Source organism: Apostichopus japonicus, chromosome 15 (genome assembly GCF_037975245.1).
Source record: "Apostichopus japonicus isolate 1M-3 chromosome 15, ASM3797524v1, whole genome shotgun sequence".
NCBI lineage: Eukaryota > Metazoa > Echinodermata > Holothuroidea > Aspidochirotida > Stichopodidae > Apostichopus > Apostichopus japonicus.
In genome coordinates this window covers 19,535,495-19,562,927 of record NC_092575.1, presented here as the reverse complement: position 1 = coordinate 19,562,927, position 27,433 = coordinate 19,535,495, and the positions used below count along the sequence as shown (strand labels likewise).

The window sequence follows — 27,433 nt, the reverse complement described above, 5'->3', positions numbered from 1 at the left end:
CGCAGGTATCCGCTTATGAGACTGTATACTTCAATGACTTACGGTCGGATCTTTCCGTGGTGAAAACAGTTTGTAACTACAGACTACACCTCAGGCTGTCGAACAAAATAATATCCAAAATGCTGACTATAGAAATACAGGAAAAATATCATATTCCACAGCACTATATACCTTCCGAAAACCAAGTCTCAAGTTATTTCACAACCATATGCACCTTATCTAGGTTCCAACTTGTAAACCTGGCATAAAGTCATCTGAAATCCTCCTGAAAAGCGATCTCACTGACTTTGTCGCATGCACTTGCAGTCAGTAATTTATTGAGATATCTTACTGAGGGTTCAATTTCGAACCTAATTTATATAGACTTACATCGGCAACATTGTGTTAGAACAATTCCTTGAAGAAGAAAAAGAAATATGTGTGCGGTAAACTTTTAACTGATATTCCCATTGGCATTCGACATAAGAATTTGTGCCACAGTTGCAGTCTCTAATTATTTTCTTCATCCTCACACTCACGCAACTATACACCGTGACCTTGACCAACATACAGGAAAAGGGAAACACAATAGCTGAATATACAGACATCCATTCATCTTAATCGTGTATTGTAGTATAATCCATAGTTAATGCATATGTTTATGAAATACAATAGGCCTATAAACAGAAGATTAGTATGCATTATTTAAAGTATAATATGTAGTGTGGTTTGTGTATTGATTCAATGCAGTGCGTCAAAGACCCTGAATTTAACTGACCGCTTTAATTGTCCAGCGCTAGAGGCTCAGTACCGAGTAGTCTTGGTCGAGACGTTCGTTCTATATAAAAATATCGTCGAATTATAACACTTAATGAGGGCACCCTTCCACAAATCTGCCTGGCAGGGGAATCAACTGGTTTTGACAGATTTTCGAAACAGGATGTGAGGGCGCATTCATATTAATTATAACAGGAAAAGTAACAGCAGAATGTCAGGGTCTTGAACAAGACTAAGTACGGAGCCAAACTCTCGAACAACCTCGAATGCGATGTAAGTGGTGATGCTTGCTGCATATGGCGGGCCATCAGTCTCAAATCGTGGGGAAGCGACTTATACCGATTTAAATCGACATATACCAACCAGTTTCCAGCAGCTTAAATTGACTTCTACCGATTTAAATCGACATATACCAGTTTAATTCGACATATAATCGATTTAAATCGACATATACCAATTTAAATCGACATAAACCAATTAAACTCGACATATACCAGTTTAAATCGATGATATGTCAAATTAAATCTGTATATGTCATGTTAAATCGACATATACCAATTTAATTCGACTTATACCAGTTTAAATCGACATATACCGATTTAAATCCACATATACCAATTTAAATCGACATATACCAATTTAAATCGATGATATGTCGAATAATTGAAAATAAACACGAGCACAGTGGAGTGGAGTGCATGATTTGAGCTTGAATAATGTAATTGTTAATCCCCCTGCAGTCTTGGGTATATATTTAGCTACATTAAAACATTACCTTACAGTAGGCCTGCCTCACTGCAGAACAATATCATCTTTGTTTATGGTGTAATCGGAGTAGGTATAATTGCATCTCTGTACGCACTGTAGGCCTATGGGTATTTGGCTAAAATTATTCCTATATATACTATAGCTCCATGTGTTTGACTAGACAAGCCGAAATCTCCATAATTACCATTGACATAATCATGATGAACACCCTTGCTAGCTTGGTTATTTTGGAACTATTAAATTATTCGCCCGTCTTGTCAGGTGACTTCACGTAATGTATCTCCACATGTCAATCATCACCGAAATCGGGATTTGGGAATATGTTAATGAACGAAATCGATGAGATGTCGATTGAAATATATGTCAATTTGAGTTGCTATAGAAACTGGTCCAAGGAAATTGACTTCTACCGATTTAATTCGACATATCATCGATTTAAATCGACTTAAATTGATGATGTGTCGAATTAAACTGGTATATGTCGATTTAAATCGGTAGAAGTCAATTTAAGCTGCTGGAAACTGGTATAAGTCGAAGGAAATTGGTATATGTCGATTTAAATCGGTATAAGTCGATTCCCTACGATTTGAGACTGATGGCCCGCCATATGACTCGACTCTGCAACTTTCTAAACATTGTCTCGAAGCTGCTAAAAGAGGCAATAGGGTTTTAGGTATGATCAAGAGGAACTTCAGTTTTCAGAAAGAGGACCTAGTTGTAAGGCTTAATAAGCAGTTGGTCAGGCCTCATCTGGAGTATTATGCTGTGCAGGCTTGGAACCCATATTTTGTTAAGGATAAGGAGGAACTCGAGAATGTCCAGAGGAGGGCTACTAGGATGATTAGTTCTTTAAAGAGTGTTCCTTATTATAGGCGGTTACAGCTGTTGAATCTCACCACACTGGAACTTATAAGAGGTTACGTGGTGACTTGATTCAGGTTTTCAAGATTGTGTATGTTTTTGACAATTTATCCTTCACTGACTTGTTCATGTTTGCTAATATAGTAGTTGTACCAGAGGTCATTTGTCTTTAACTCCAAAAGTCAGAAAGTAGAATTAATATTTGGCATAATTTTTTTTCTAATAGGGTTGTGAACGAGTGGAACGGTTTGCCTGAGAAAGTTGTAATTGCAAGTAGAATGCTCTGGACAAGCACTTTAAGCATTGTAATCGGGTCTGAGTGTTTGTGTCTTCAGTTTTTTCCCTCTCCTATAGGGTCCTTGATGCGGACTTGAGTGTCCCTCCTGGTCCCTTTTTCTACTTAACTCAACTAAGCTAAACTAAACTTCTGTAAAAAACATCGAACAACTTACAAGTTAAACCTGTCAAAATTGTGAAAACATAAAGTTTGGTTAAAATTCTCTCCCAATCAGTAGCCATCCATCACATATCTGAGCATTTACCCTTGTAGCACCATTAAGGGAGAATGGAAGAATAATAGCTCTGTACATTCAATTCGCACATGTCATTACGCAATACTTGTAAAGTCAACCCTACTGACTGTACACACCACGAATAAGCTACGCATTCCTAGTTCTGAGGATTTGTAGGGTAAGCCTATTTTCAGACCAACATCATTATTGTAACAAAAAAGAATGAATGATTTGGTTCGATTATTTCAGCAATAGTGTACAAGAAACAACGTTCAGCACCGTCAACGATGATTTTAAATAGAGCCAGGCCCACGTTTTACCACTAGTTTGACATGACTGCAGTACTACTACTGTGTACATACTGTAGGCTATACATATTACTGTAGTGTTGTGTTAGAGAGATAAGTGTACATCAATCACATCTGCATGCCTAGTACTCAGTATCATCAGTACGCAATATCAATATACAGGATTATTCAGTAATATAAATATCTTTAAATTTATTCTGCTGGATTGTTATCACCAAGGTTTGTGCAGGGTTTAATTCACAATAATATGTAGGATAGTTTGCTACACAACAGTGAAACATTATAAAGCCTAGACAAGAGTAGAGTCTAGAGGCTATAGACCTAAATTAGATATCAGCCAATGCTAGTACTGTGGCTAACCCTTCTCCACTGTTAAGTACAATGTCAGTGAGATCTAGGAACACCATCCACAGTGATTGCTTCCTTCCTGTAAAGTATTTTGTAAATATTACAAACAACCTAATATTGAAGTTAATCAATTCTAGCATATATGGGTAGGCCTATAACTTTTTGATCTTATAAAGAGTTTCAGAAGAAATTTGGAATGTATACTCTATAGTTTCTCTACTTTGTATGATGACATTGGTTGGGCCCGATGTCACAGTGAATTGAGGTTATGTATCTTCATGTAAAAATACTAATATTTAACATAATTTAAAGAAATTCTATATAAAAAAATGATTATGGTAAAAAAGCAATCCTTGCACAAATATATACAGTATCAATGTGTCATTATCTAATTATTTTGTACAGTTGTTGAAATGGATGAGGAAGGTGAAAGAATACTTGCACAATTTGTGGATGAGACTGGAGAAGTTACAGGAACACCATTTGATCTTCCCCTGAGTATTTCAGTGGAGAAGCTACAATTAGTGTGCAATGCAGTGTTACAAAATGTGAGTACCTTGTCACAATGTCACAATGTCACTGTATCATCATCATCTGTCTTCTTCTTGCCTAGAGGCAAATAAGGCCTCCACAGAGCGTCTCCATTCGTCTCAGTTGACAGCTGCGTTTCTGGCCTCATACCGAGATTGCCAACCAGCCCTCTCTCTCTCTTTGTCCACTGTCCTGCACCATGTTGTTTTGGTCGCCCTCTCTTTCTCCTGCCCTCTGGTGCCCAAGTCATGTTGATGTTGCTGTCATTGTTGGGTTTTGGTGCAATATATGCCCAATGAATTTTCATATTCTTTTCTTAATTTTGATGCTCATTGGTCCCATTTTGCTCTCTTTAGAAGTCACTGTATAGTTTCTCTTTATCTTGTTTTTACTGAAGACAGCAGTAAAGTCATTGAGAAAACTAAATCACCAGTGGCTATGAAATTCTCAGGCATTAACTGTGTTTAATTGCAGTGCAAGCATGTAGTGTTCAGTGACTTATCAAAGAAACTAAGATCAAGGACTAACATATTTTAAGCTGATACATCAACAAAAGAACAGACTGGAAAATGAGTTTACTACATTTTGTAGGAAGCTGTGATTTAAAGAAAATAAATCTATAAGTTTTTCTTTCTTTTTCTCTCTTTCCATTTAGGATGATTCCATTCCATACTCATTCTTTGTGAATGAGACAGAAATCACTGATACTTTGGGCAAAATTATAGCGGAGGAAAAACATGAGACTGAGAAAGTTTTGCCAATAGTATACCAACCTCAGGCAGTTTTTAAGGTCAGAGCGGTTACCAGGTGTACGAGTTCGTTACCGGGACATGCAGAGGCTGTCATATCAGTTGCATTTAGTCCTAGTGGCAGGTATGTCTTCGTAGCTTGTTTGGAAAATTCCTAATCAGAAGAATCTATCTCTCATTTAATACTAGAGATGATGTTTGGGATGAACTCATTTTAAGTACTACCAAACTTCATATTTGTTCCTAAAATCCTCTCTTTACCAATGTTCTTAACTAGTTTTTGCTAGTCAGAAGCATCTGTCACATTCGATAGATGCGATGAATAACTCGCCTAAAATGCTAAATAATCTTGCTCACTATTTGGAGGGATGGTATGGATGGTATGGTTTTCCTTTGCATATTTTCATGGTGGAAGTAACAATGTCACATTCCCTATTTTGTTTTTGTCACAGGGAATATGGGCACATCCTTCAGTATATTGTGATTCACAGATTTGGTATGAAATGTCACTGTGGCACATACAGTCAATTTTCATATCCACCCATGCTATCAAGTATTAAGCCCTACAAGGTTGTTAATAAATTGATCAAACTAGGAAAGGATCTGTGATATTAACTGAATCAACATTTACATTAGTAAGTTTACACACACAAACAAAAGTACATACATGATAGACTGCTTGAGTGACATGCAGCAAATATACATATAGTTTTTTTTGTGGTCAAAGGTCAACAGAATTCAAGACCTGCAAAAGCCTTACAAACAGGATGTCATAGAAGAGGAATCTTGACAAAGTTCATGCTTTGCATGACAGCTTTGTTATAATTGTCTGGTTTTGGTTTTCTTATTAAACATGCCAAGTATAAACCAACTAAGAGTCATCACTCTTGGTTCAATATATAATCATTAAAGGTTCATTCATATTGTCTCCCGTTATTTTCCCAGATACTTAGCAAGTGGTTCAGGAGACACTACAGTACGATTCTGGGATGTCAACACAGAGACACCTGACTACACCTGTAGAGGTAATACAAAATCAACTTAATAAACTTTTAGCATTTCTCAAGAGAAGAATGGTTAGGATATCAAAACTGTATTTGTGTATTTCAGCTGTTTGTTTGCTTTAGAGCAAATTGTATTATTACATTTCCCTTTATCATATTTCTTGTTTCTACCACAACAAATAGTTTTAGGAATAATTGTTAAAATTGAAGTAGAACATAGTCGTGAAAGTAGTTGCAGGAAGCCTATTTAGCTTAGCAGAGTAGACAACTTTGTGAAGAAGAAAAGCGAAAAGAAAATACTTTATGAACATTTACATTCAGTATAAATTTGTGATGATAATATCTCAGGCTGTGACTTATCGATGCCGTTGCTGGTTCCAAGGTGTCTAATCAGGGCCGCGGTGTTGTGGAATATGTAGTCCATTTAGATGGTCCTAATTGCATACTGCCACTTTATCTTTAAGAATTGATAATACTTGCAATTTTGGAGTTAGGCAGTTCTACCTACTGGTTTTGTCAGACATAGTCAAAGTTAATGTTAACTTTGGAATAATCACTTTTGCCAACTTTGATCTTCACTTGTGCTCATGTGCAATTAATGGTACTGATAATAATGAGGAAGAAAATTAAACTAAATGTACTTTGTCAAATTTTCATTGCTTTCATCGAGTGAGGAAATTGCAACCAGAACATATTATTACCCGGAATTCCATTGGTTGTTCATAAACAATGTAAGTTGCTCTTTGAACTCAGTGAGCTACCATGAGCTTGTAAAACATCTTTGTAAATAATATGAAACTGTTGGGAGAGATCTAATCTGACTTTTTTGAAAGCTTCTCCGACCCCTCATCTTCCACATTTTTAACCTCTGCCATTTCGTTCCTTAATAACTCAGGTCATAAACACTGGGTACTCTGTATTGCCTGGTCACCGGACGAGAAAAGACTGGCTTCTGGATGCAAGAAAAGTCAGGTGAGTTTCAATTGAACGCCCCCACGGCTGTTATTTTGGTCAAGATATTGCAAGATATTACACCTACATATGTGGCATGAGAAGAATGGGAGTGGTTGAGACTTCACATGCAGAATTCTTTTTAATCTTAAAAGCTGCTTTTGAAGTGATTTTGATTAAAACTGTCCATCAGGCAACCAACCCAGGCACTGTTTACATTTTAATACATGTATACAGTTATTTTGTTTTTCTATGTTTCTAATAGGTCTATTATGCACTAACTTTTCCATTGTTCATTGTCTTCTAATTTACCCCAAACCCCAAGCCACATCTAGAGGTCCTGTGCCAATCTGGCCAAATGGTAATTAATGCCATTTTGAGAAGCATTGAAAATGCAATTGTTGGTTTGAGCTAAAATAATGCTGTTGTTGGATGCCATTTATTGGCATCATTACACCACAGATATTTTCAATATATACTAAATGTGTGCTCTAATACAGACAAATATTATGTAAAAAAATCAAATCAATACCACATTTTTCAATCTTACAGATCTGTATATGGGATCCATCTACTGGAAAGCAATTAGGTAAAACCCTAACAGGTCACAAGCAATGGATTACATGGTTGTCATGGGAACCTTGGCACTTAAATTCAAGCTGCAGGAGACTAGTATCGTCTTCAAAGGTAGACCTTTTCTGTTGTTCCGAATTATTGCCATTTTTTCTCCATTTTCTGTCTGGTTTATAGAAGGATCTGTTATGCATTATCTAACAAATATGTCTTCTTTTCCAAAATATCTGGAAATTGCTTTCTTATTTTAAGCATGATTTTTAAATTTTTTAGTCTCATCTGCATTTTTTTGAAATATAGTTTGCAATGTGTTTCATGCCCTGTAGTATATAAGCTGTAGGTGTACGATGGGCAATGGAGGCTTCTATCATTTTTGTTACATGAACCGATTCCCAACTTGATATGAATCTCAACTGATGACTTATGTCATCCATAGGTTACATTGCTAACACAATTAGATGTATGTGTAAAAGTAAGCCTGATGTTTCGATCCTAGCAGGATCTTCTTCAAAGGCTAAATGACAAGTAACAGTAACAGAAGGGACAAAAACACGCACAGAATACAGACAGGTTAATGAGCATGGTGAACACAAAGAGATAGATGTAAGGGGATTAGTAGACAAGGGATGGAGAGAGGGAAAGAAACCAACAGTGGAGGGACAAAGAGAGGATTAAGGGAAGGGGGTAGGGAATAAACTGGAGAAGGACAACGACAGAAAGGTATGGAGAAAAATGGGTGGAAGAGAGCTATTAGAAGAGGAGTGATGGGGGGAGGGGGGGGGGAACTGGGGGAGAAGATGTAGACATCTTTATAGTAAAGATATGGCAAGTGTAGCAGGGGTTAAGGTTATAGGGTGCTCCCATCTGTCCCAAAGCCACAGAGAAGACGTAATGCCTTTTCATTTCCAAAGAGAAGAGCATATGTAAGGTATTTCAACTTTAAATCATTTACTTCTTCTTAAATTGCTCATATCCAGTTGAGTAAGTACCCCACTAGGGTCTAATGTTGGACCCCTTGGCTTGACTTGGTGGTATCAGTCCTCACCAAGCCCCCCCCTTCCACTCCCCCTATCCTTACCCCTGGTCTGTTGGTTATACAGCTACTACATCATAACTGCAAATGATAGTCAACCTGTTGATTTTGACAAACTTTATCTTCTTCCAGGATGGTACTCTCAGGATATGGGACACTATATTAGGTAGTTGTATAAGAAGTCTGTCTGGTCATCTACAGAGTATATCATGTGTGAAATGGGGTGGCACCGGGCTAATTTATTCCTCATCACAGGACCGAACCGTTAAAGTATGGCGGGCAGAAGACGTGAGTATAAGATGAACAGAGTTTAAAGCTAACCTGTTTTTAATAATAGATAGTTACCCAAAGATAAGCCCCTTAATGTGCAAACGTTAAGCCTCAACCAGTTGGCATCACCACATTGTATATGTGACTGCTTAAGGTCATGAAACAACTCTCTACCAGGCCTATCACCTGAGGTATCAGAAGCTGGACATGTTTATCGAGAGGAGCGAAACCCTTGTTATCGGAGAAAACAAATAAATCGAAAACCTGAACTATTCTGATGGATATCGATTTTCTACCATTCGGTAGTTTGAAGAGACTCCGCATCGAAACTTCATATAAACATATTTAACGTTAGTTTAAAAATGAAAAAAAAACAAATTGAAATGGTTTAATAACTGGATGGCTTTCTCTTGAGAAAAAGATTTGAGAACTGGTGGGATCGAGTGACCCTCCTGAATGCCACAGTTGCGTACAAAACCAGAACAGAAACAATGTAAACTGGTCCATTAATCGTGGCAGTGTAGATGTCTGTGTCTATTAGTTTGGTAAAATTATCCATCAGTATTATTTCTCTCATTTTCAAACACAGCTTCAAATGTCTTCCTCTACACAATTTTAGTCTTTGAATAATTAGTGGGTGACATATCCCTTTTGGATGTTTGATATCAAAAAAAACTTTCAGTTTTATCCTCTCTTTATTGTTGTTGAAACATAAATCAGAATTAATTACTACATTATCACAAGGGTGGAATACACCAAGATTATACCTGAGCCGAATTATATATATATATATCTGCATGGTCTACTTTTGACAGGGTATTTTATGTCGGACCCTTCAAGGCCACGCCCACTGGGTCAACACCATGGCCCTTAGTACAGATTACGTGATGAGAACGGGTGCATTTAACCCTGAAGACGCTTCAGTTGTGTACAAAGCCAGAACAGAATCAGGTGACTATCATTTTCAAAATTCGTTTTTCTCTGACCTTTCGTTCAGAATAGCATCGTGCATTTATGATGAACAAGGGTTCTCCTTTAATTTTATACCAGTGACAGTGAGAAACATTGGTTGCAGTGAGAATGGAAATCTCGTAAATAACGAGATTGAGCATCTTCAAGGTAGGCTGGTAGGGGTGCTGAAGCCTTAGAGGCCTGGAGAACTTGTATGCCTGATTTGTGCAAGATGGTGGGCTGAATTTTTGCGGGCCGGATTGAAATCTTTGTGGGCCAGATTTGTCCTGTGGGAAATCTATCGGGAAACCCTGTGATAGGAACAGAAAATTTTATACGAGGGCCAGTGAGAAACATTGGTTGCAGCAAACGGCCAGTGAGATTCGAAATCTCGTAATAATGAGAATGAGCAACGTGCAAGGTAGGTTGGTAGGGGTGCTCAAGCCCTTAGAGGCCTGGAGAACTTGTATGCCCGAAAAGTGCAAAATGGTGGGCTAATTTTTTTAGGGCTGGATTGAAATCTTTGTGGGCCAGATTTGTCCTGTGGGCCATCTATGGGGAACCCCTGTGATAGAAGAACAGAGAATTGCCAAATATTGAAATTTTGAAATAAACTATTATATGGCAAGTTGAAGAGTCTAAATTTTTCTTAATCTGGCTTTTGTAACAGATGTTAGCTTAATACCTATATCAGGTACAAAGTTTTTTTTTTTTTGTGGCTTTCTCCTACATTTTGATTTCCAGACCTTTTGAAGAATAGCAACCTCTGTTATTGTACGAACATTAATGCACTATTTTTTTAGTGAAAGATTTTTCAAACACTTTAATTCTGGAAATTTCTCTACCTGTGACCTGATTTAACTTTTTTTTATTTTTTAGTAAATGATTGTTTTAAAAGTAAAGAAATCTATCTGTAAGGTTTTCTTTGTTGCATCTGTTAAAGATTGTCATAAACTTGAAGTTTTAACTATTCCTTTTCTTGTCTGATCTTAATTATCTTATAATATTTTTTTTTTTTTTCTCCTTGCATCAGAGGAAGAGCTCAGCAAGTTGGCAAAGCAGAGGTATGAAGAAGTCAAGGTATGTACAATGTTCTTTAATAATCAAGAAAGTAAAGCAGATGAGATCATCTGTCGTTCACCCCCCCCCACCCACCCCCCCCCCAAACAACTCATCTGTGATCATCACAGATGGATGCAGATCCTTATCTTTTGGTTCTCTTTTGAAAAAGTGATGAATGAACTATGAGGCAGGTGATTGCATTTCAACTCCCATTCTTGCTCTAAAGATTAGCATTTCACATCTCCATTTGATGGAGAGTAGGGTCAGATCCATGACCATTCCTCAGAAATACCGAGCATTGTGAAAGGCTTCCTGTCGAACCGTCATAGCATACCAGGTGCAGTATGTAAGCGGTTCTGAAATCAGTGAAAGAACATACACGGTAAAGAATTATAAAGCATTTTACATTGGAAGAGTTTGCTCATAACCACTACACAGTTGTTATTTGTTGCCAATGAGACAGAGGCTGGTTAATGGTAAGTATTATGAAACAAACAAACCGAATACATGTGCGGCAGAAATTTCTAACCACTGTGCCATACCTTTATTCAAAATCCACATGAAATATTATTTGAAGTGCTCAGGGCTTGATTGTGTGTTAAAGGCAAGGTAGGCTTTGTATTCTAATTTCTAACTATTTGTTGCACGATTCATACACTAGTTCATACACGATTCATACACTAGTGAGGTGTGTACTCTCCTTATGACAGTACATCGGAACATTTAATTTTATTCAGCATCATCATATTCACACACTATTATTTTCTCTCTTTTCTTGATAGGGAAATCAACCCGAACGGCTAGTCACTGGTTCCGATGACTTCACTCTCTTCCTGTGGCATCCTGAAACAGATAAGAAATCAGTGGCCAGGATGACGGGACACCAACAACTGATCAATGAGGTGGCATTCTCGCCTGACACTAGACTCATCGCCAGTGCATCCTTTGATAAATCCGTCAAATTGTGGGATGGAAGAACGGGAAAGTAAGATGAGTTTGTTATTCTTTTTTCTTTTAATCTCAAGCTGATATTTCGAAGATGATTGAGTGTCATAAATTACACTGATAGTCTGTTATAGATGCTTTAGATTGGTCAATTTTAATTGACTGTCAATACTGTTAAATGTTTTCCTTGCTTCATTGTGACAAGCATGCCGAGTACAAAACACCTGCCACCAGATTCTCAACACGTCTTGTACATCTACTGCCTGTCAGTTGAAGTTATGGTCAAGTAGTCTTTATGGGTTGTACTTTCGAAAATGAACATTGTATCAGATATTTCTCGGCAGACATCCATCCTAGTTAGCTTAAATTCTGACAGAATAAAGAAAGTATATTTCAAGATGTTCTTTGATACAATTTTCTAATCAGTTTTCTATATAAATTTGCTGAAATATTTGCTCTAACACAAAACCGATAATTATCAAAAACCTTTGTTTATTTTGGCAGGTTCTTAGCTTCTCTGAGAGGACATGTCAACAGAGTATATCAGGTAAGAGAAGATGGATTCACTATTAAAGATATGCTTTTTTGTATATATTTTTCTTAATACTAAGAAGGACTGTTATTAAGAACAGACAAATTCACTTAAAGATAAATATATCAGGAACTCTGTTGTAGTAGAATTTACAATTCAATTTTGTCTTTCCAATTAGCTGGTTTTTTTCATCACAAACTCACCAAAGTGATTTTAATCATCTTTTTCTACTGGTCTTGGTGCAACGTCTGACACAAAGTCAAGTGTTCCTCTTATTTTCTGTTACAAAGAGATTCAAACATGAACCATTGTCATATTAGCAACCTTAACTTCTTTAATCTTAAACTTGTTTGATACTGTGACGAGATGTTTTTCTTCATGTGTTTGCCTTTCTCTCCCTGCCGAGTTCTTCTCCTCGTTAAATATCATTTTTTCTTTCTGTTGCAAATTAGTTATGATTTTCAATTGTCTCTGTACCCCATTATGCAATGAGAGAGTTTCAGTTTATTTATTTCCAGTATAAATATAAATATTTATAAAAAGGACATCAAAAAATTCAAAAAGTACATTACAAAAATTGAAGATGAATTAGTAAAAAGTTCATTTAAACATAAAATTAAGATATGAATATTAGTATAAAAAATTAAATATTTAAACACATATTTTTTAAAATTTAAATATTTTAAACACCTATTTAAACACAATATTTAAACACAGAGATCGAACATTGGTAAACATATAACCAGAAGTGAAGGTGGATGAGAAAGGGGGAGAGGGAAGGAGGGATTGTTTGAGACCAACAGAGACCCATTATTTTGACCTTTGACCTTCCTGCAGGGGGTAGGAGGTGGGATTGTTTGAGATCAACAGGGATCCGTTATTTTGACCTTTGACCTTCCTGCAGGTATCCTGGGCAGCGGATAGTAGACTGATCTGCAGTGGTAGTTCAGACAGCACTCTCAAGGTCTGGGATGTCAAGAAAGGCAAAATCCTGCTCGACCTCCCAGGTCATGCGGACGAGGTCTACGCAGTAGATTGGAGTCCTGATGGACAGAGAGTGGCCAGTGGAGGGAAGGATAAAGTTCTTAAACTGTAAGTAACTTAAGTAAATGTGAGAAATATCACAATGTTGTTTGGTTGTCGTTTCTTCCGGAAATAGGTATTTTGTTGTCTGCTATTAAAACACATTTACATATGTGGCTTCCCTTGGAGATATATTTCTTAGCTATCACCTATCTTTTATTATTCCCCTTATAGTTTACAATAAGAGTGAAATATATCTTATATTTACAATAATAAGGTATTAAAACTTGTGTATTTTTTTTCTACATTTTTTATCTACCAATGATAGCCCTGTGCATGTGTCAGAATGGTCTGGAATATCGTTATCTGAGCCGTGGACATGTGTAACAATTGTAACAATGGATTATCGTTGACCTTGACCTCTTTGTCATATCATAGTTACCCAGTTTCAAATTCACTGGCCTTGTTTGTTTCCAAGCTTATGTCTTCTACTGCTGTCAGTGCTGTATGTATGCTTGCCCACCCCCCAATTAAACTTTAAAAAATTATTATTCATTTGTTGCAATAATTTTGCAAGAGGTGTAACTTTTACCTGTGGAGTCTTCTTACCCTTGATTTTCCAATATCGACACTCAGCGTTTGCATGTCAGACATATATGTAGTCTAATTCACTTGTGAATAGTGTTACAGTATGTCCTGATTAATTGGGATTGCCACATGTTTGCCAATAAAATATGATATTTGCAGCTGGCCCAAAAAAAAGGAAGGTTTTTGAGACTTTCCAAAGTATCACTGTGTATGTGACATGCTAATGCAAAAATAGTACCCAGGTGATATGCATCACTATATTATGTGACCACTTTGAAACATGGTAGAGTAGGTTTTCGATACAAAAAACAGGATTGACTGCTGCATATTATCCCATCAAGCATGGCAGGAAAAGCTGTGTTCAATCCATGGACTACATGGTTGGCACGATGTAGTACTAAGGCTAACATGATATTAGGACACTCGATCCGTCTCATTTTTCAACCACGATAATACGGTAACGCTACATTTGAAGCTCCAGACGGGTGTGTCATTGTTATAAGTGTTATTAGACTTGTTGTCATAGTGGGTTTGAATGTGCAACATGACATTATGCATGCAATGGATTAGTCATATGTTAATTCTGGTCTAATGTCAAATGAAACATTGCTAAATATGAGTCGATTCTGCATTGCCATCCAGACTTTGTCTTGTCAGTATAGACTGCTTTGTACTATATCCATTGTATATCCATTGTATTTGTATTTATTGTTGGTTATATTCTTGAGAACAATAGCAAATGATCTTTGACCTTATAACCTTTGACCTTATCTAATCGGATTGCAAAAATACATTAAAAAAACTGTCGTTAGCTAAAAGAAAGTATTTATTTTTGTTTCTAGGTGGAGAAGGTAGTATCTTTGAGAGCTACTGTAATACAGAAGAAACCAGTATTCTTGGCAAGTCCACGTCAAGCTGTGAAGATTTGTCTGGACCAGAAACGATACAAGTTGTGCTTAGCCACCAGGTACAAAGGTCATCATAATGGATGTCTGTTTATGAAGAGCTACACGAGATGTGCGCATGCGGAGAGTAATTACACAGATGAGCACGATTGCTGTAAGCAGTGCAACACTGGTGTTTGAGATCGGCCTGTCGGTTGGGAATCCTTTAGTTAAACCAATTGGCGACATTTTCTCTCATTTCTAACGTTGGTTTCATGACCTGAAAATATCTGGACTACTGGCTTGTTTTACACAGCAGATGTGTTCAGTTCATATAAAGAGCAGTAACAGATATTTGTCGTAGTGTACAGCAGCTGAAACCAAACTTTCTGTCCTGAATTTCACAAAACATACATTTTGTTAAATTATCATAGGATATTCTCTTTACATGCCACTAGAATTAAAATGTATTAAAATATCATATTACTTCAGCTGGATGGGGACAATTTCTGTTTAATGCCAAGACCAGTTTTACATGCTTCAATGATGTCTTCCTTCATGACACTTGTTCTGATGGTATGATCAGTATGCAACCTGTATAGATCAAACAGAAACTGAATAATCATACTGCTCATACTGTCAGTAAACGTGCTTTGAAGCATGACAGTGGAGTACAGTATATGTGAAATTTATGGTTAGGCCTTTGAAGTCTATGTACTGCACTTGTACTGTACATGTAGGAACTAGTCTCGATACTTAAATTATGCATTGTTGCTTAGTGCTGTAAACACTACAATTAGTAGAGGAGAATGTTTGGATATGTGTAAGGTGACCAGACGTACAGCATTAGGCCAGATGCAGGTATGTCCGGCGTTTTTTATAAAAGAAATGATTTGAAGTAAACCCAACCAATCTGTGTTGGATATTTCCAGAATTTTAAAACTACAAACATTTTTAAAACTCCAGATTTTTATTGAAATTGCACATATTTATAAGTATTAAGATCATGAAATATGTACATTGAAGCTCATTCCTGACTAGCAGCCCATGTCATCCTGTCATGTGATCTCCTTGGTCGTTGATGTGTCCTCCACTTTCATGCCAATGTCAGTGGTAACCCTAGACTTGTGGCTCGCTTACGATCAAATGATCACAACTTGCTAAAACTGTCTGTTACTTCCGTATATATATTGAGCAAACTTTTGAGATCCAAGTCTTATTACAGACTTGCGTGAGTCACAAGTTGAGCGTAAGTAATTCGTAATGCTTGGAGTATTTCTTTCCATTAGCAAAAACAAGTCCTTGACAGGTTAAGTAGGTTGCTATAGAAACCCCTAATGATTACTATCTCTACATATGGTATTGCTACTGTATAAATATTTCACAATTGGGAATGAATGAACCATGCGAGCTCCCAAAATGGCCTATACTTATACTGCTGATCAGGTTTATGGTTTAAACTTGCAGATCATCAAAGATGCTGTTAAGATGCTTTGGCAAATTGCTAGAAGGGATGCCCATGTTAATCTTTATTGAAGTCTCCAACTTATTTAACCACCCTGAATTTTTGTCAAACTTGGTGTTTTCTTGGTTTGAAATTTGTTCATCTTGGTAGGTGGATATGAACTTGTCATAATTTGTCTTGCATCTTTCTATTTCTGGTTTGACAAGTATATAATATTATGAGACCTGAGGTAACTTGACTCAAAGTATCACCTTCCTTTGTGGCACTTGTTGTCCTGTACTAGAGCACAAAAGAAGTAACATTTGAATTGAGTAGCTGATTGCTTAAAATAACAGAACTGTTGTCTAATTTATGAGTAAAGCTATTTAAAGCTATATACAGATGAACATCTTAAACCTAATTTTAATGGAGGTTGGACATGAAATGGTTGGATGTTATATTTACTTACTATTCATTTTTGGATTGTAAAAGTCTACAGCAATGAGGCTTTTGTAAATGCCCTTTGACTGTGTCCTAAAAAAAATGTAAAATTCTTCACATTTCAATTTGAAGATCACCTACAAACTAATGTACCATGCCTAATATGAAAATATAGAAAGACTGAAAACGCAGAAGCATCGAGTACTCTTTCTTATTTATTTTCTTCATTTTTTTCTCTCTGACTTTTACATTTATGTTAAAAATGATTTCAACAAAAGTTTTGACTCTTACCATACTGGTCAATATATATATACGAATTTATGGCAATGGCAGGTATATGCCATACATAATTAATTATTCTTATACAACAATCCTGGCATTTGGAGAATGTGTTAATTTCATAAGATTGCCATCAATATTAAGGTTGGGTTGGGGGGGGGGGCATTTGTTATTCCTTTGCAAGAAAGTCACATTTATCGCCCACTTAATTTAATGTACTTGAACCCTAACACCAGTGAATAAATCGTCACCAAATTTATCGTTTTTGGCAAAACTGTCTTAACGTATACCTGGAACCTTCAACTTGCAGCAAATGGTATAACAAAAATTTGGCATGCTATGACACTAAAATAAACATTTCTGGACCTTCTAAAGGTACAGAAAACCACTGCCACTTATGGCTTTTACTGGAATACTTCAATCCACTCTTTCTGCACAAAAAGTCATATATTCTGATAAAGAAAGCCAGGCTCATGAGAATATACCTAAGAGGATAACCTTGAGAGGATACACCAAGGAGACATACCCAAGAAGACATCTCAATTAACCATAAACAACACTGTTGGATGGGTGTAGTGAGGGATATACCTAATAGGATATACCAAAGAGGAAACACTGTGGCGACATGCACTGTTAGAGGGATGTAGCGATAGGGAGACAGTTTGACTACAACCTCAATAAGAGCAACAAGAGAAATAAACATGCAATTCCCTTCCCCAATCTGTAAAATTATCTTGCCTGTTCACCAGAAAAATCACCAAAATTCCTCTCCCCCTGGCTAAAATCCACCCCCCCTTCCCTGCCCCTCACATTGGTTATGGTGTTAAATCATCTCAAGGTGTTACAGCCATTAGCACGACAAATCTTCTCCACCAACCATCCCCGAAGACCTTTGTATGGTTTTGTAATGTTAGCGAATGTTTCGACCTTGTCGAAAACAAGAAAACTTTGCTACAAATTATACCTTTCCCACAATCATCTAGAAGCACCGTAAATTCAAAGTACTTGAAATTTGAATGATTGCACACAAAGAGAGGATGATGTATATGAGAGGTTGTGATAAGATTAATCTTCATCTGAACTGGAATCTTCGTCATCCTCCTCAATTTCTGGCATCGGAAAACGCAAAAGGGCGCAGACCCCTGTCAGCTGGTTCAATTCTGGAGGAGAGCAAAGCAATTATCAAAGTTTATAACTTTTTTTGCCCTCAAAGACAGCATATACTGTGGAGTGTTAGCTCAGTGGTTAACGCCGGTGCCTTCCAATCATAAGGTGCCCGGTTGGAGTCACTCCAAGATTAATGTATGTCGTCCAGTTACAGAGTTGTTGAAAATTGACAATTCATAATCATGGACATTAAATATGAATGTAAGAGATTGACTTCGGTCAGTTTGCGGCTTTGATAAGCCAATGAGGCTTCTTCGCGAGTTTCTGCTTGCAGGAGGATCTAAAATACATACTGCTGAACTGAACCATACATACAGTGAGATGTGTGAAGGTAGAAAGATATAGATGAACGTTACATGATCTCACTATATAATCACATGTAGTTGTTAATGACACATCACTTTATAATTTTATAATATTAAATGTCGAGATTAATTATGGCTTTGATCAATTGCTGTCATTCACATGGAAAAAAGTCAGTTAATTTTCAATATATCAAAATATTAAAGATGGACTTCAGTTAACAAGTGCTGCTTTTTTTGGGATGCCGCCTTTTGCAAGCATTGGCAAATGATACAAAAATATGTAACAATATAATGTAATGATGAATAATAATTTTACTTATAACATTCAATGAAATGCTGTTATTTATTACTGCAACATCTATAACACTCTCTGTACTATTTTATCTGACTTATCTGACTGAAATATGATAATAAGCGATAACCCTAAAGATACAATTATCTTTTTCTCATCAGAATTAAGAACAAACCACAAGACAGACAATAACTTACGCTCTCCTGAAACATGTAGGCTTGAAAACAGCTTGACCTCACCACCATTGTCTCTGACACTCTCAACGAGTGAAACATAACGTTTTCTTGTTGCTATATCTTTCGACCTACAAAAATAAAATCAATAATATAAGTTTTTAAGATAGCATGTCACCTTTCATAAACATATTCCGATTCTCAACCGTTGTATTGGCTCAATTTCGGTGGACGACATTTTTTTTTCCAGATCTACAGGGGCGTATCCAGGATTTTCCAATAGGGGGGGCGCCAGGCATGAATGATCGCCGTCCTGGGGGATGGGTCTAAGGGGAGGGGTGTACAATTTTTGCTTTCGAAGAAGGGCTGAAATGCAAAATGGTGTCATATGCATGGGCGGCGATCCGTACTTCTGAGTGGGGGGGGGGGATATGACCTTGTTGACTATCTAAGCGTAGCGCCACCATGGGTTGGCGCGAAGCGTACAAGAACATTTTGGGATTAACAAACCCTCTAGATGGCCGGAAACGGCACTTCCCAAGGTTTCCAAGCGGCATACACCCAACTTTAAAATAGGGATGTCATGTCCGAAATATCTCATAATCAGGATCCAAAATACTTTTTTTTTTAATTTCGGGTGTTATTTCGGGAAAATTGCCCCTGTCAATCTTGTTTCAGGCGCAACGTTAGAATGTTCGAGAGCTCTTTTATATTATTCGATGAAGAAAATGGCCTCATGCAGGCTATTATAGGCCTATACACATGCAATACACAATTACACATAGTTACATTCCTAGGTACCGATTACTAGGGCATCCAGGTGAAACGTGTATTAAGCATTACCCTGGTTTCATGAGATTCTCAGCTGTTCGAGGGAACATGTACGTGTGTAGGCCTACTATAGGGCCTATATGAATACTATGAGGGTGCATATATGTACTATATCAATACCGTGGGCGCAATAATACATTTTGTTTTTATAGGGCCAATGAAGCCTACAGTCAACTATTTTTGCTTTATAAAGACGCTTTACTTGAAAAGATCGCACTGCGTTTATGGTAGGCGAGACATGAAGCTAAAAAAGAGCCGTACATTAACAAAGATGCATAAATGTAGGCATGAAAATATTCTTATCCCTGGCATTTGGTGGTGGGGGGGATATGGTGCATTACATCCCCTCCACCCATTTTCATGGGGGGATATATCCCCCCTCCACCCAGGATCGCCGCCCATGGCCATATGTGATCCATTTTTCGACCTTAATAAAAAGCAACATTTCCAGTAAATATGGACACAAAATGCACAATTTAGTATGGCTGGCATGTCACTTATTGTTTATAGTGATAATACAAACACAATTACCATCTATGTTTCTAAAACTATTATGCCGCCGAACTTCGCCAGAACCTTTTTTTGGCAAACAAAAAATAAAGCATACGGGAGGGGGGGGGGGGTTGAGCGAACACCGACATCTCACATAAAGGTCGTCATCAATTTTTTTTTTTTTTTTTTTGCTAAACTTCTTTTTTTTTTTGGTGACGGCCAATAGGGGGGGCGCGCGCCTGTTGCGCCCCCCCTGGATACGCCCCTGGAATCTATATAAGTTTTATTTTATCCAGCAAGGGGCACACTAAGTCTGAAGATAGCCTCAACAGTTAATGATGGCTATGACTTCAAAAATAGCACAGATTTTCCAATTCAAAGTTTTCCAGGATTGGGATCTATATAATTGGAGACAAGAAACAAAACAAACAGCTTTAAACCAAAGGTTTAAAAAGACATGAGTATTGCCCCCAACCTGTAATAGTCTGCAACTTTTTCAAAAGTACTTTCTGTGGGTCCTAAGTACCCTCACCCCCCACCCCCATCCCACACCCCCAATAATAAATTATAATAAAAATAAATTCCGGACACTAAGAGAATAAATGTAACTTTGAAGGAAGTTGTGTGATTTTTAAAATATACATTGGGGGAGATACTGAAAACCATTAAGTAAATCTGGATAAGACACACGTCGATACTTTACCTAAAGAGTTCGTCACTAATGAGAAGGGTTTCGATAGCCAGAGCTTCATTGGCAGCCTCTACACATTTCAGTCTGGAGGAGAGAACAATGGGTGAAAGTGTTCAGATATCCACATTTTCAAAAACTTAAGGTATAGGGGAAAAAGCTATAGGAAAAAGGGGTGGGTGGTATGGTTTGAGGGGGGGAGGGGAGTGAGAAAGGCCACAGGTTTGGACATTGGTAATGTTGAGTTGTGATCGATGAATATTTTAGAGGCCAACATTCCTAGAGTTAATGACTCTCAGATGAACAAATGCTCCAGACTTCACATTCCCAGTAGAAGGCAGATGTAATATGTGCCTTGAGCACCGATAAGGACACAACATAAAGATCTGACCAGGACTCGAACCTGCAATCCTTAGATCACAAGTGCATTGCCTTTCCATTTGATCAATTACCCTCCACAAAAAACTTCAGGAACTTGAGTCTGGAAAACAGACTCGACTTGACCTTAAATATGAAGTGACCCATTGACCAACCTCATAACTAACTAACTAGAACCGAGCTCAGGAATCTCGGGAGTAACTCACCCGTAAAATGCTCTATCGGGTTCCGTTTGAAGCATACTGTAAAACGATTCCAGGGCTCGAACTTCACCCGATGCTTTGGTATCTGCCAGCTTCACTTGCAGAGCAGGATCGGCTAATATTTCTGAACAAAAGAAAATCATTACAAGAAGGATGTTATTTGTTGGACTTATGGAATGTTAACGACTACTTCACCCAAAGATGAAATTGTTTTCAAGAGGAAGATGCAACCATACAAAAACTCTCTGTTTTCTTATTCCTATTTTTTTCATAAATAAAGAAATAAAAAGCAATGTATTATTTTACAAATCTATCAAGTTACCTTTGAGGACATGTTTGTGGCCAGATGATGCATGAACCAAGATGAACTTGGACTTGTTTTCCAAAAGTATCTTATTATCCTGTTTGCCAGCTTCTTGAAAAAGATACTCATAAAACTGATCCTGAAATCAAAAATTGTAAGACTGAGATCAAAAGACACCCATAAGAATGAAGCGATAAAAATGCATAAATCAAAGAAATAACTCGAAATTCTCTCCGTCTCAGTTCAAAATCAAACAGATGGAGTCACCAAATGCAATATAGTTTATCTCATTAAATACTACCTTACTTCAATCAGCTACAAGTTATGTCATTTAAACCAGATGCTAGCACAAAGATAGCACAATGTAGATCCCAACCCATTCCAACTGAAGTATCTCAATAATACATGAAACACATGTAAATCCAGCAATGTCCAACATTAAAGTGAGCTAAATGGTCAAACACATCATAGTAATAACATGGTACAGTACATTGATAATAAGCTGTTTGTGAAACCAGAAGAAGGGACTCGAGTGAAATTTCGCTATTTAATTTTCATGCTTTCTTTCTAGTCAGAAATGTCCTAAGACTTCAAACTTCATGTACACGTGAGAAACAGTCATATGGCATTGACACATGGCACCAAGGAAAAGAAAATTTGCACGCTGATCTCTAACCCACAATTTTCGCTAAACAGTAAAGTGTTTTACATAATATTACTTTTGACTTAAAAAGATAAAGAGACGACAGGAGAAATTTGGCATTTTCAAATTCTAACCTTGAAGGTCAAATCTGACTCTAGCACAAAATTTCTTTTCCCCTTTCAAGTTTCCTTAAAACTTACCACTTATTTTTCTGTTATTCATTTACTTTTGATTTTTTTTTTTTTTAATTTGAACCTGTTTTTACCTTTACAAACCCTGGACTGGCTATAATGATACACTTGACAACTGCAAGAGAAGATTATGATAATTAATATTCTGACATTTTCTTTATAAAAACTTTTAGGTGATATAAGAACATTCATGTTGTGCATGTTACTTTTATACATTAAAAGTAGCTACTTCTGGTATTCTGTTGTGGTTCATCATTTAAACCTGAAGATAGGACTATAATTTTCAAAACTCATTCGTGCGACTACGACAAAGAAATGAATTAGTCACTGGTTTTCATCAATTGATTAACGAAAGAGAAGAAGATATTTTAAAAAATTAACTGTTTGAAAAAAAAATTTCCTTCTCCTTATCCATTTCATCTTCCCTGATCGTCATTGAACAAAATATATTCTTACAGATAAGTGTCATTTTACATGTGATTCATAAACAGAAACCTTTCTCATACATTAAAAGCCAAATGATTTGGTTCTCCAAGTTTCTTTTACGATAGTTTAAATTGTCTTACCATCAAATTTGATATGCCTAAGGATGCCTTGCATTACAGCATCATAAAACTTGATGAGTCCTTTATCATGCCGACCACACAAGCCCTTCCTCTTCCTCGGAATGGTATGTTCCACTTTGGTCCTCACCAATGTCATGCTGGGGGTTACCAAACACACATGGGCTAGCCCCTCCTGGAGGACGACAGCTGCCACATCGGCTGATTGGGTGACATCACAAGCCATATCTTTGAAAAGGTAAACAAGATGGAGGATTTACAGCTAAGGTCTGATGAAGACCATCCAGCAAGTACGATTACAATCTTCGCTGTCTGGATGATACTAAACGATGACATACCAGAACCATTACTATAAAGGTATCCCCCCCCCACATCACTCCTCTTCTCATAGCTCTCTTCCACCCTTTTTTCTCCACACCTTTCTGTCTTTGTCCTTCTCCATTCTATTCCCTACACCCTTCCAATAATCCTCTCTTTGTCCCTCCACTGTTTATTTCCTACCTCTCCTCTTCCCCTGTTGGTTTCTTTTTTTCTCTCCATCCCTTGTCTACTAATCCCCTTACATCTACTGTATCTCTTTGTGTTCACCATGCTCATTAACCTCTCTGTATTCTGTGTGTGTTTTTGTCCCTTCTGTTACTTGTCATTTAGCCTTTGAAGAAGATCCTGCTAGGATCAAAACGTCAGGCCAACTTACTTTTACACACTATAAATGTATGTCAGAACATTTGTTTCTCTTCTGTATTTCATATATGAATCACTAAAACATGCAGAGATCAAATGTCTTTTTATCAGCTTAAGTATTCTAGTGTGGTCAAAACTAGTATTGTCCTGACATACTTTTACCAAGTATCATCATATAAATCATATAAAAAAGAAACAACTCTGTACACTTCAGGAGGTATAGTCAAAATGCACCAAATTGTTTCACAAAAGAAGGGGAAACCAAAAAGTTGTGATCGAAGTGAGGTCACAGCCAGCAATGACTGAAACCTCTTTGGAGGACATGCTTGGTGTCCACCTGCAAATTACAGAGGCAAACACATTGGTCACATTATTTGACAAGCATATAAGTAGGTTAGTAAACTAACCAGAAATGCTATGCATTGACCCATACAGTTAGTCTTATTTGAGTAATCAGAGAGCAGAATGCAACGGAAATGTTTTATTTAGTTACCGATTCGATCTAACGCAACGACGTCCCAGACTTTCTTAGCTAATGTGAATTTTCGATTCAGCTCCAGATCCAAGGTGTGATAGGCACCCATCTATAAAAACAAAAAAACAAAAAGGAGAAAAACGTTCATCTGTTTGGTATTTTAGAGCTGCATCCAGAATGAACAGCATTATGTTGTGTTATCTAAACGTTGATTAATTGCAGTGTACCTGTCCTAAAAGATAAGCAAATAACCATCCACATTCAGCCTAAATTATCTCTTTCTTGACTAAAAAGCCAATCATAACATTAGCACATGAGTGGTTTTGGGGTTGTTAGTCAGGAATAGTTTGTAACTTCCTGCAAGCCTCGAAGATGAAAAGAGATGCTAGAAAAAAAAAGCACTAAGAAGACGAACCAAAAAGCCAGTTGGCTTTTGTGATTCCTTGCCATACAATTTGCTCAAAATTCCAAATAACTGAGTGAGTTAAATTTGTCCAGGAATTAAGTGAGAACCAGCAAAGATCAGAGATTTTTGGAGAGAAATATAGACATGAATGAAAGGACATTTTCTTTTACCAATTTTGATCTAGCAAATCAGTGCTGCCATCTTGCAACCATCCTTTTAATAATTTTATTAATGAATGAGAGCCTAACATCACATTGTTTATACACTTTGAAATATTTCACAACTTACTGCCAAAGCAAAAGTCACACTAGTATAAATCATAGAGAAAATGGCCAATTTTTAGACCATTTGAGATAACCTATAGACCCCTTTAGCCAACCCCCCCCCCCCACCATTTGAGATAAGCTGTTGACCCCTTGAAGCTCAGAGAGTGAAAACTGATAAGGAAACACCTGAGTATTTTGAAGCAAGACTATCAACTCCTTGAAGCAGATTTTATTTCCTGGTTGATAATATCTAAAATACCTTCTAAAATTCATACTGATGTCAAATAATTTAATAATTGAAAGTTTACTGGATTGTGAAAGATTTCAAATTTTATATAGTTGCTACTGTACGACATAAAGAGCTTACCAACAGAAATATGTGGTTTACTTGAATGCAAAGTTTTCAAGTTTTTAATTGATCTCATGAAGCAGTGTTGCTAACACTTCTGCTTCAATTTTTGATAAAGTTCAACCACTGTTTGGAAAATTAGATGGAAAAATTTCCAAAATGCAATTATCCGCTTTGAGGAAAATTAACAACAAAATGCATGCATGGTGTTTCGTTAACAGCAAAGTTACTTGGTAATCCAGTTAAACTCATACCTTAACATACGGATTTTCTGCAATGTTCCTTCCTTTAACTCTGAGAACACCGGCTTGCACATCAAAGTCAAGGTCTTCAACTGAGATAGTAAGTGTAGTCCTCACCCTGTTACTTGTACTGCTACCAGTCGATGACTCCATCGTGACTTTCCTAACAGTTGTGGACCTTAAACTGTCTCCTGCAGCAACTAGATTGTAAGCATGCCACATGTCTTCTGGCTCCTCTGGGATAAGGCCAATTTGACTGTTGGAAGAATAGGATTGGAAATAAGGGATGAGGTGGAGAAATTGACATGTTAATCTACTAAAAGGAAAGGAAAGATTTAAGTCATGTGAGGCTACCATATATACTAGCTTGGTAGTACAAACTAAAACCACTTGATACTACTATCTAAATGTTTAGTAAAGTGAATATATTGTAATTTGTAGCATATGGATTGTACTTCAATGTACTTTGAGATATCAAAATAAATCAAAAATTGTTTAGCAAACTGTTATCCAATATCCACTCAAAAGCCTGTGTAAGAGAATGTGTAAAAGTAAGTGGGGTTGATGTTTTGATCCTAGCAGGATCTTCTTCAGAGGCTGAATGACAAGTAACATTAAATTGGGAATTTTGTCCCTTGTATTTCCTACTTAAGCCTTATGTTAGAGGGAATCTGACCTAACTTAGATTTTTTCAGACTGTAAATTATTGTAACCCAACAAATTATTAGGCCTAGGCTATTAGTATTACTTTAGAGTGCTTAACAATAACATAACATGTCAGTCCAATATGAAGGCTTAGGCCTATCATCCCCTTCTCTGATTTCGAACCTTTCGCTAGTAAGACTTTGTGCATTGTTATAGAGTTTGGGTGTTCATAACTACCGTGCTTTTAGTCAGTTTGTTGTGTGTAGTGCTATTACTGATATATCATGGGAAATAGGCCTATGTATTTACTACACCAGTACTCATTTCGTTAAACAGGTCCGTGTAATATCTGTTACGATAAAAGAACATATTTCATTCTCGCAGCTTACGAACCCTGATCCATCCTTCTCTAGATGCCTGTGTACTTGTTTCATCCTTCATTCGTCGGAGTTTTTCCACAACGCCAATAAAATTCAGTTTCCGATAGATATTTTCCCCAGGCAGTGATAAAAAAGATAGAGAACATGATCGAATATTCTTGCAACATATGTGGCAAAATTGACGCCAAGTTCGAAAAGGGTGAATAGATGTGATAGTTCAGATATCACCGTTTGCTTACAAGCAAAACTTATATGGAAGCGAATCTGCAGGAAGGACCTTTGGTAGAATTTCTAGTAATGCATGATGAATTTTCGGGTATCTCCATGCGACCTTTCAAGTTTCTTGCCATTTAAATACACAATATTTACAATATTTTTTACAGTGCAGTGTTGTGATTTGTAGGCAATCACATAAGTTAACTAATTACTAGCCAACTAAATATTATTGCCACTTCTAGTAGATTACGAATATCAATAAAATAATCTCTGACTGACTGATAACTGTTTTACTGCCTGCAGGCTGCGGTACTTAATAACTGATTTAGTTTACTAAGTTTGAAAGGCTGACTGTTGAACTGACTGACTGACTGTTTCACTGAATACATAACTGACTGACCAGGTGCGTATCCAGGGGGGCGTTGGGGGCGCGCGCCCCCCGGGTAAGAAAAAGAGGAGAGAAAAAAAGAGAAGAAAAAAGGGAAAAGGAGGGGGGAAAAAGAAAAGGAGGAGAGAAAGGAAGGGAAAAGAAGAAGAAAAAAGAGAGAAAAAGGAGAAAGGGAGGGAGTAGAAGATAGCCAAGACTTCGGGAAGAGAAAGAGGAACAGTCATAGTTAAGGCACTGATCCCTATTATATACACAGGGTAGCCAGTGACAGATCAAGGATTACGGAGGGGGTGTGCGCCTCACCCTACACCTTACACCAACAACTCCATTTTTGACGTT

General features: G+C 37.1%; 2 protein-coding genes across 2 annotated transcripts; one reads left to right on the top strand and one right to left on the bottom strand.

Annotated features, from left to right (window-relative positions):
• Positions 1-2,940: 2,940 nt before the first annotated feature.
• On the top strand, positions 2,941-15,374 carry LOC139980961 (notchless protein homolog 1-like). Its single transcript, XM_071993031.1, has 13 exons — positions 2,941-3,075; positions 3,959-4,101; positions 4,740-4,957; positions 5,779-5,858; positions 6,733-6,809; positions 7,341-7,475; positions 8,527-8,682; positions 9,480-9,615; positions 10,649-10,695; positions 11,460-11,662; positions 12,127-12,169; positions 13,059-13,246; positions 14,608-15,374. Exons 2-13 carry the CDS (start codon positions 3,967-3,969, stop codon positions 14,618-14,620), a joined length of 1,431 nt encoding a protein of 476 aa, XP_071849132.1. The 5' UTR covers positions 2,941-3,075; positions 3,959-3,966; the 3' UTR covers positions 14,621-15,374.
• A 538-nt stretch (positions 15,375-15,912) lies between these two features.
• On the bottom strand, positions 15,913-26,698 carry LOC139980962 (protein pelota homolog). Its single transcript, XM_071993032.1, has 10 exons — positions 26,504-26,698; positions 25,478-25,721; positions 24,221-24,311; positions 23,047-23,271; positions 22,555-22,595; positions 21,665-21,785; positions 21,346-21,466; positions 20,777-20,848; positions 18,775-18,881; positions 15,913-17,973 (listed from the first exon to the last, which is right to left on the bottom strand). Exons 1-10 carry the CDS (start codon positions 26,542-26,544, stop codon positions 17,879-17,881), a joined length of 1,158 nt encoding a protein of 385 aa, XP_071849133.1. The 5' UTR covers positions 26,545-26,698; the 3' UTR covers positions 15,913-17,878.
• Between the last annotated feature and the right edge of the window lie 735 nt (positions 26,699-27,433).

What these genes read in the sequence shown, in the direction of transcription:
- LOC139980961 (XM_071993031.1), top strand. Translation starts at nt 3,967, where the DNA reads ATGGATGAGGAAGGTGAAAGAATACTTGCACAATTTGTGGATGAGACT. An exon ending in AAGTATGGCGGGCAGAAGAC is followed by an intron (nt 8,683 to 9,479) that starts GTGAGTATAAGA and finishes TACTTTTGACAG; the next exon opens with GGTATTTTATGTCGGACCCT. An exon ending in ATGTCAACAGAGTATATCAG is followed by an intron (nt 12,170 to 13,058) that starts GTAAGAGAAGAT and finishes ACCTTCCTGCAG; the next exon opens with GTATCCTGGGCAGCGGATAG.
- LOC139980962 (XM_071993032.1), bottom strand. Translation starts at nt 26,544, where the DNA reads ATGAAACAAGTACACAGGCATCTAGAGAAGGATGGATCAGG. An exon ending in CGTTGCGTTAGATCGAATCG is followed by an intron (nt 23,272 to 24,220) that starts GTAACTAAATAA and finishes ACCTTTTCAAAG; the next exon opens with ATATGGCTTGTGATGTCACC. An exon ending in ATTAGTGACGAACTCTTTAG is followed by an intron (nt 18,882 to 20,776) that starts GTAAAGTATCGA and finishes TTATTTTTGTAG; the next exon opens with GTCGAAAGATATAGCAACAA.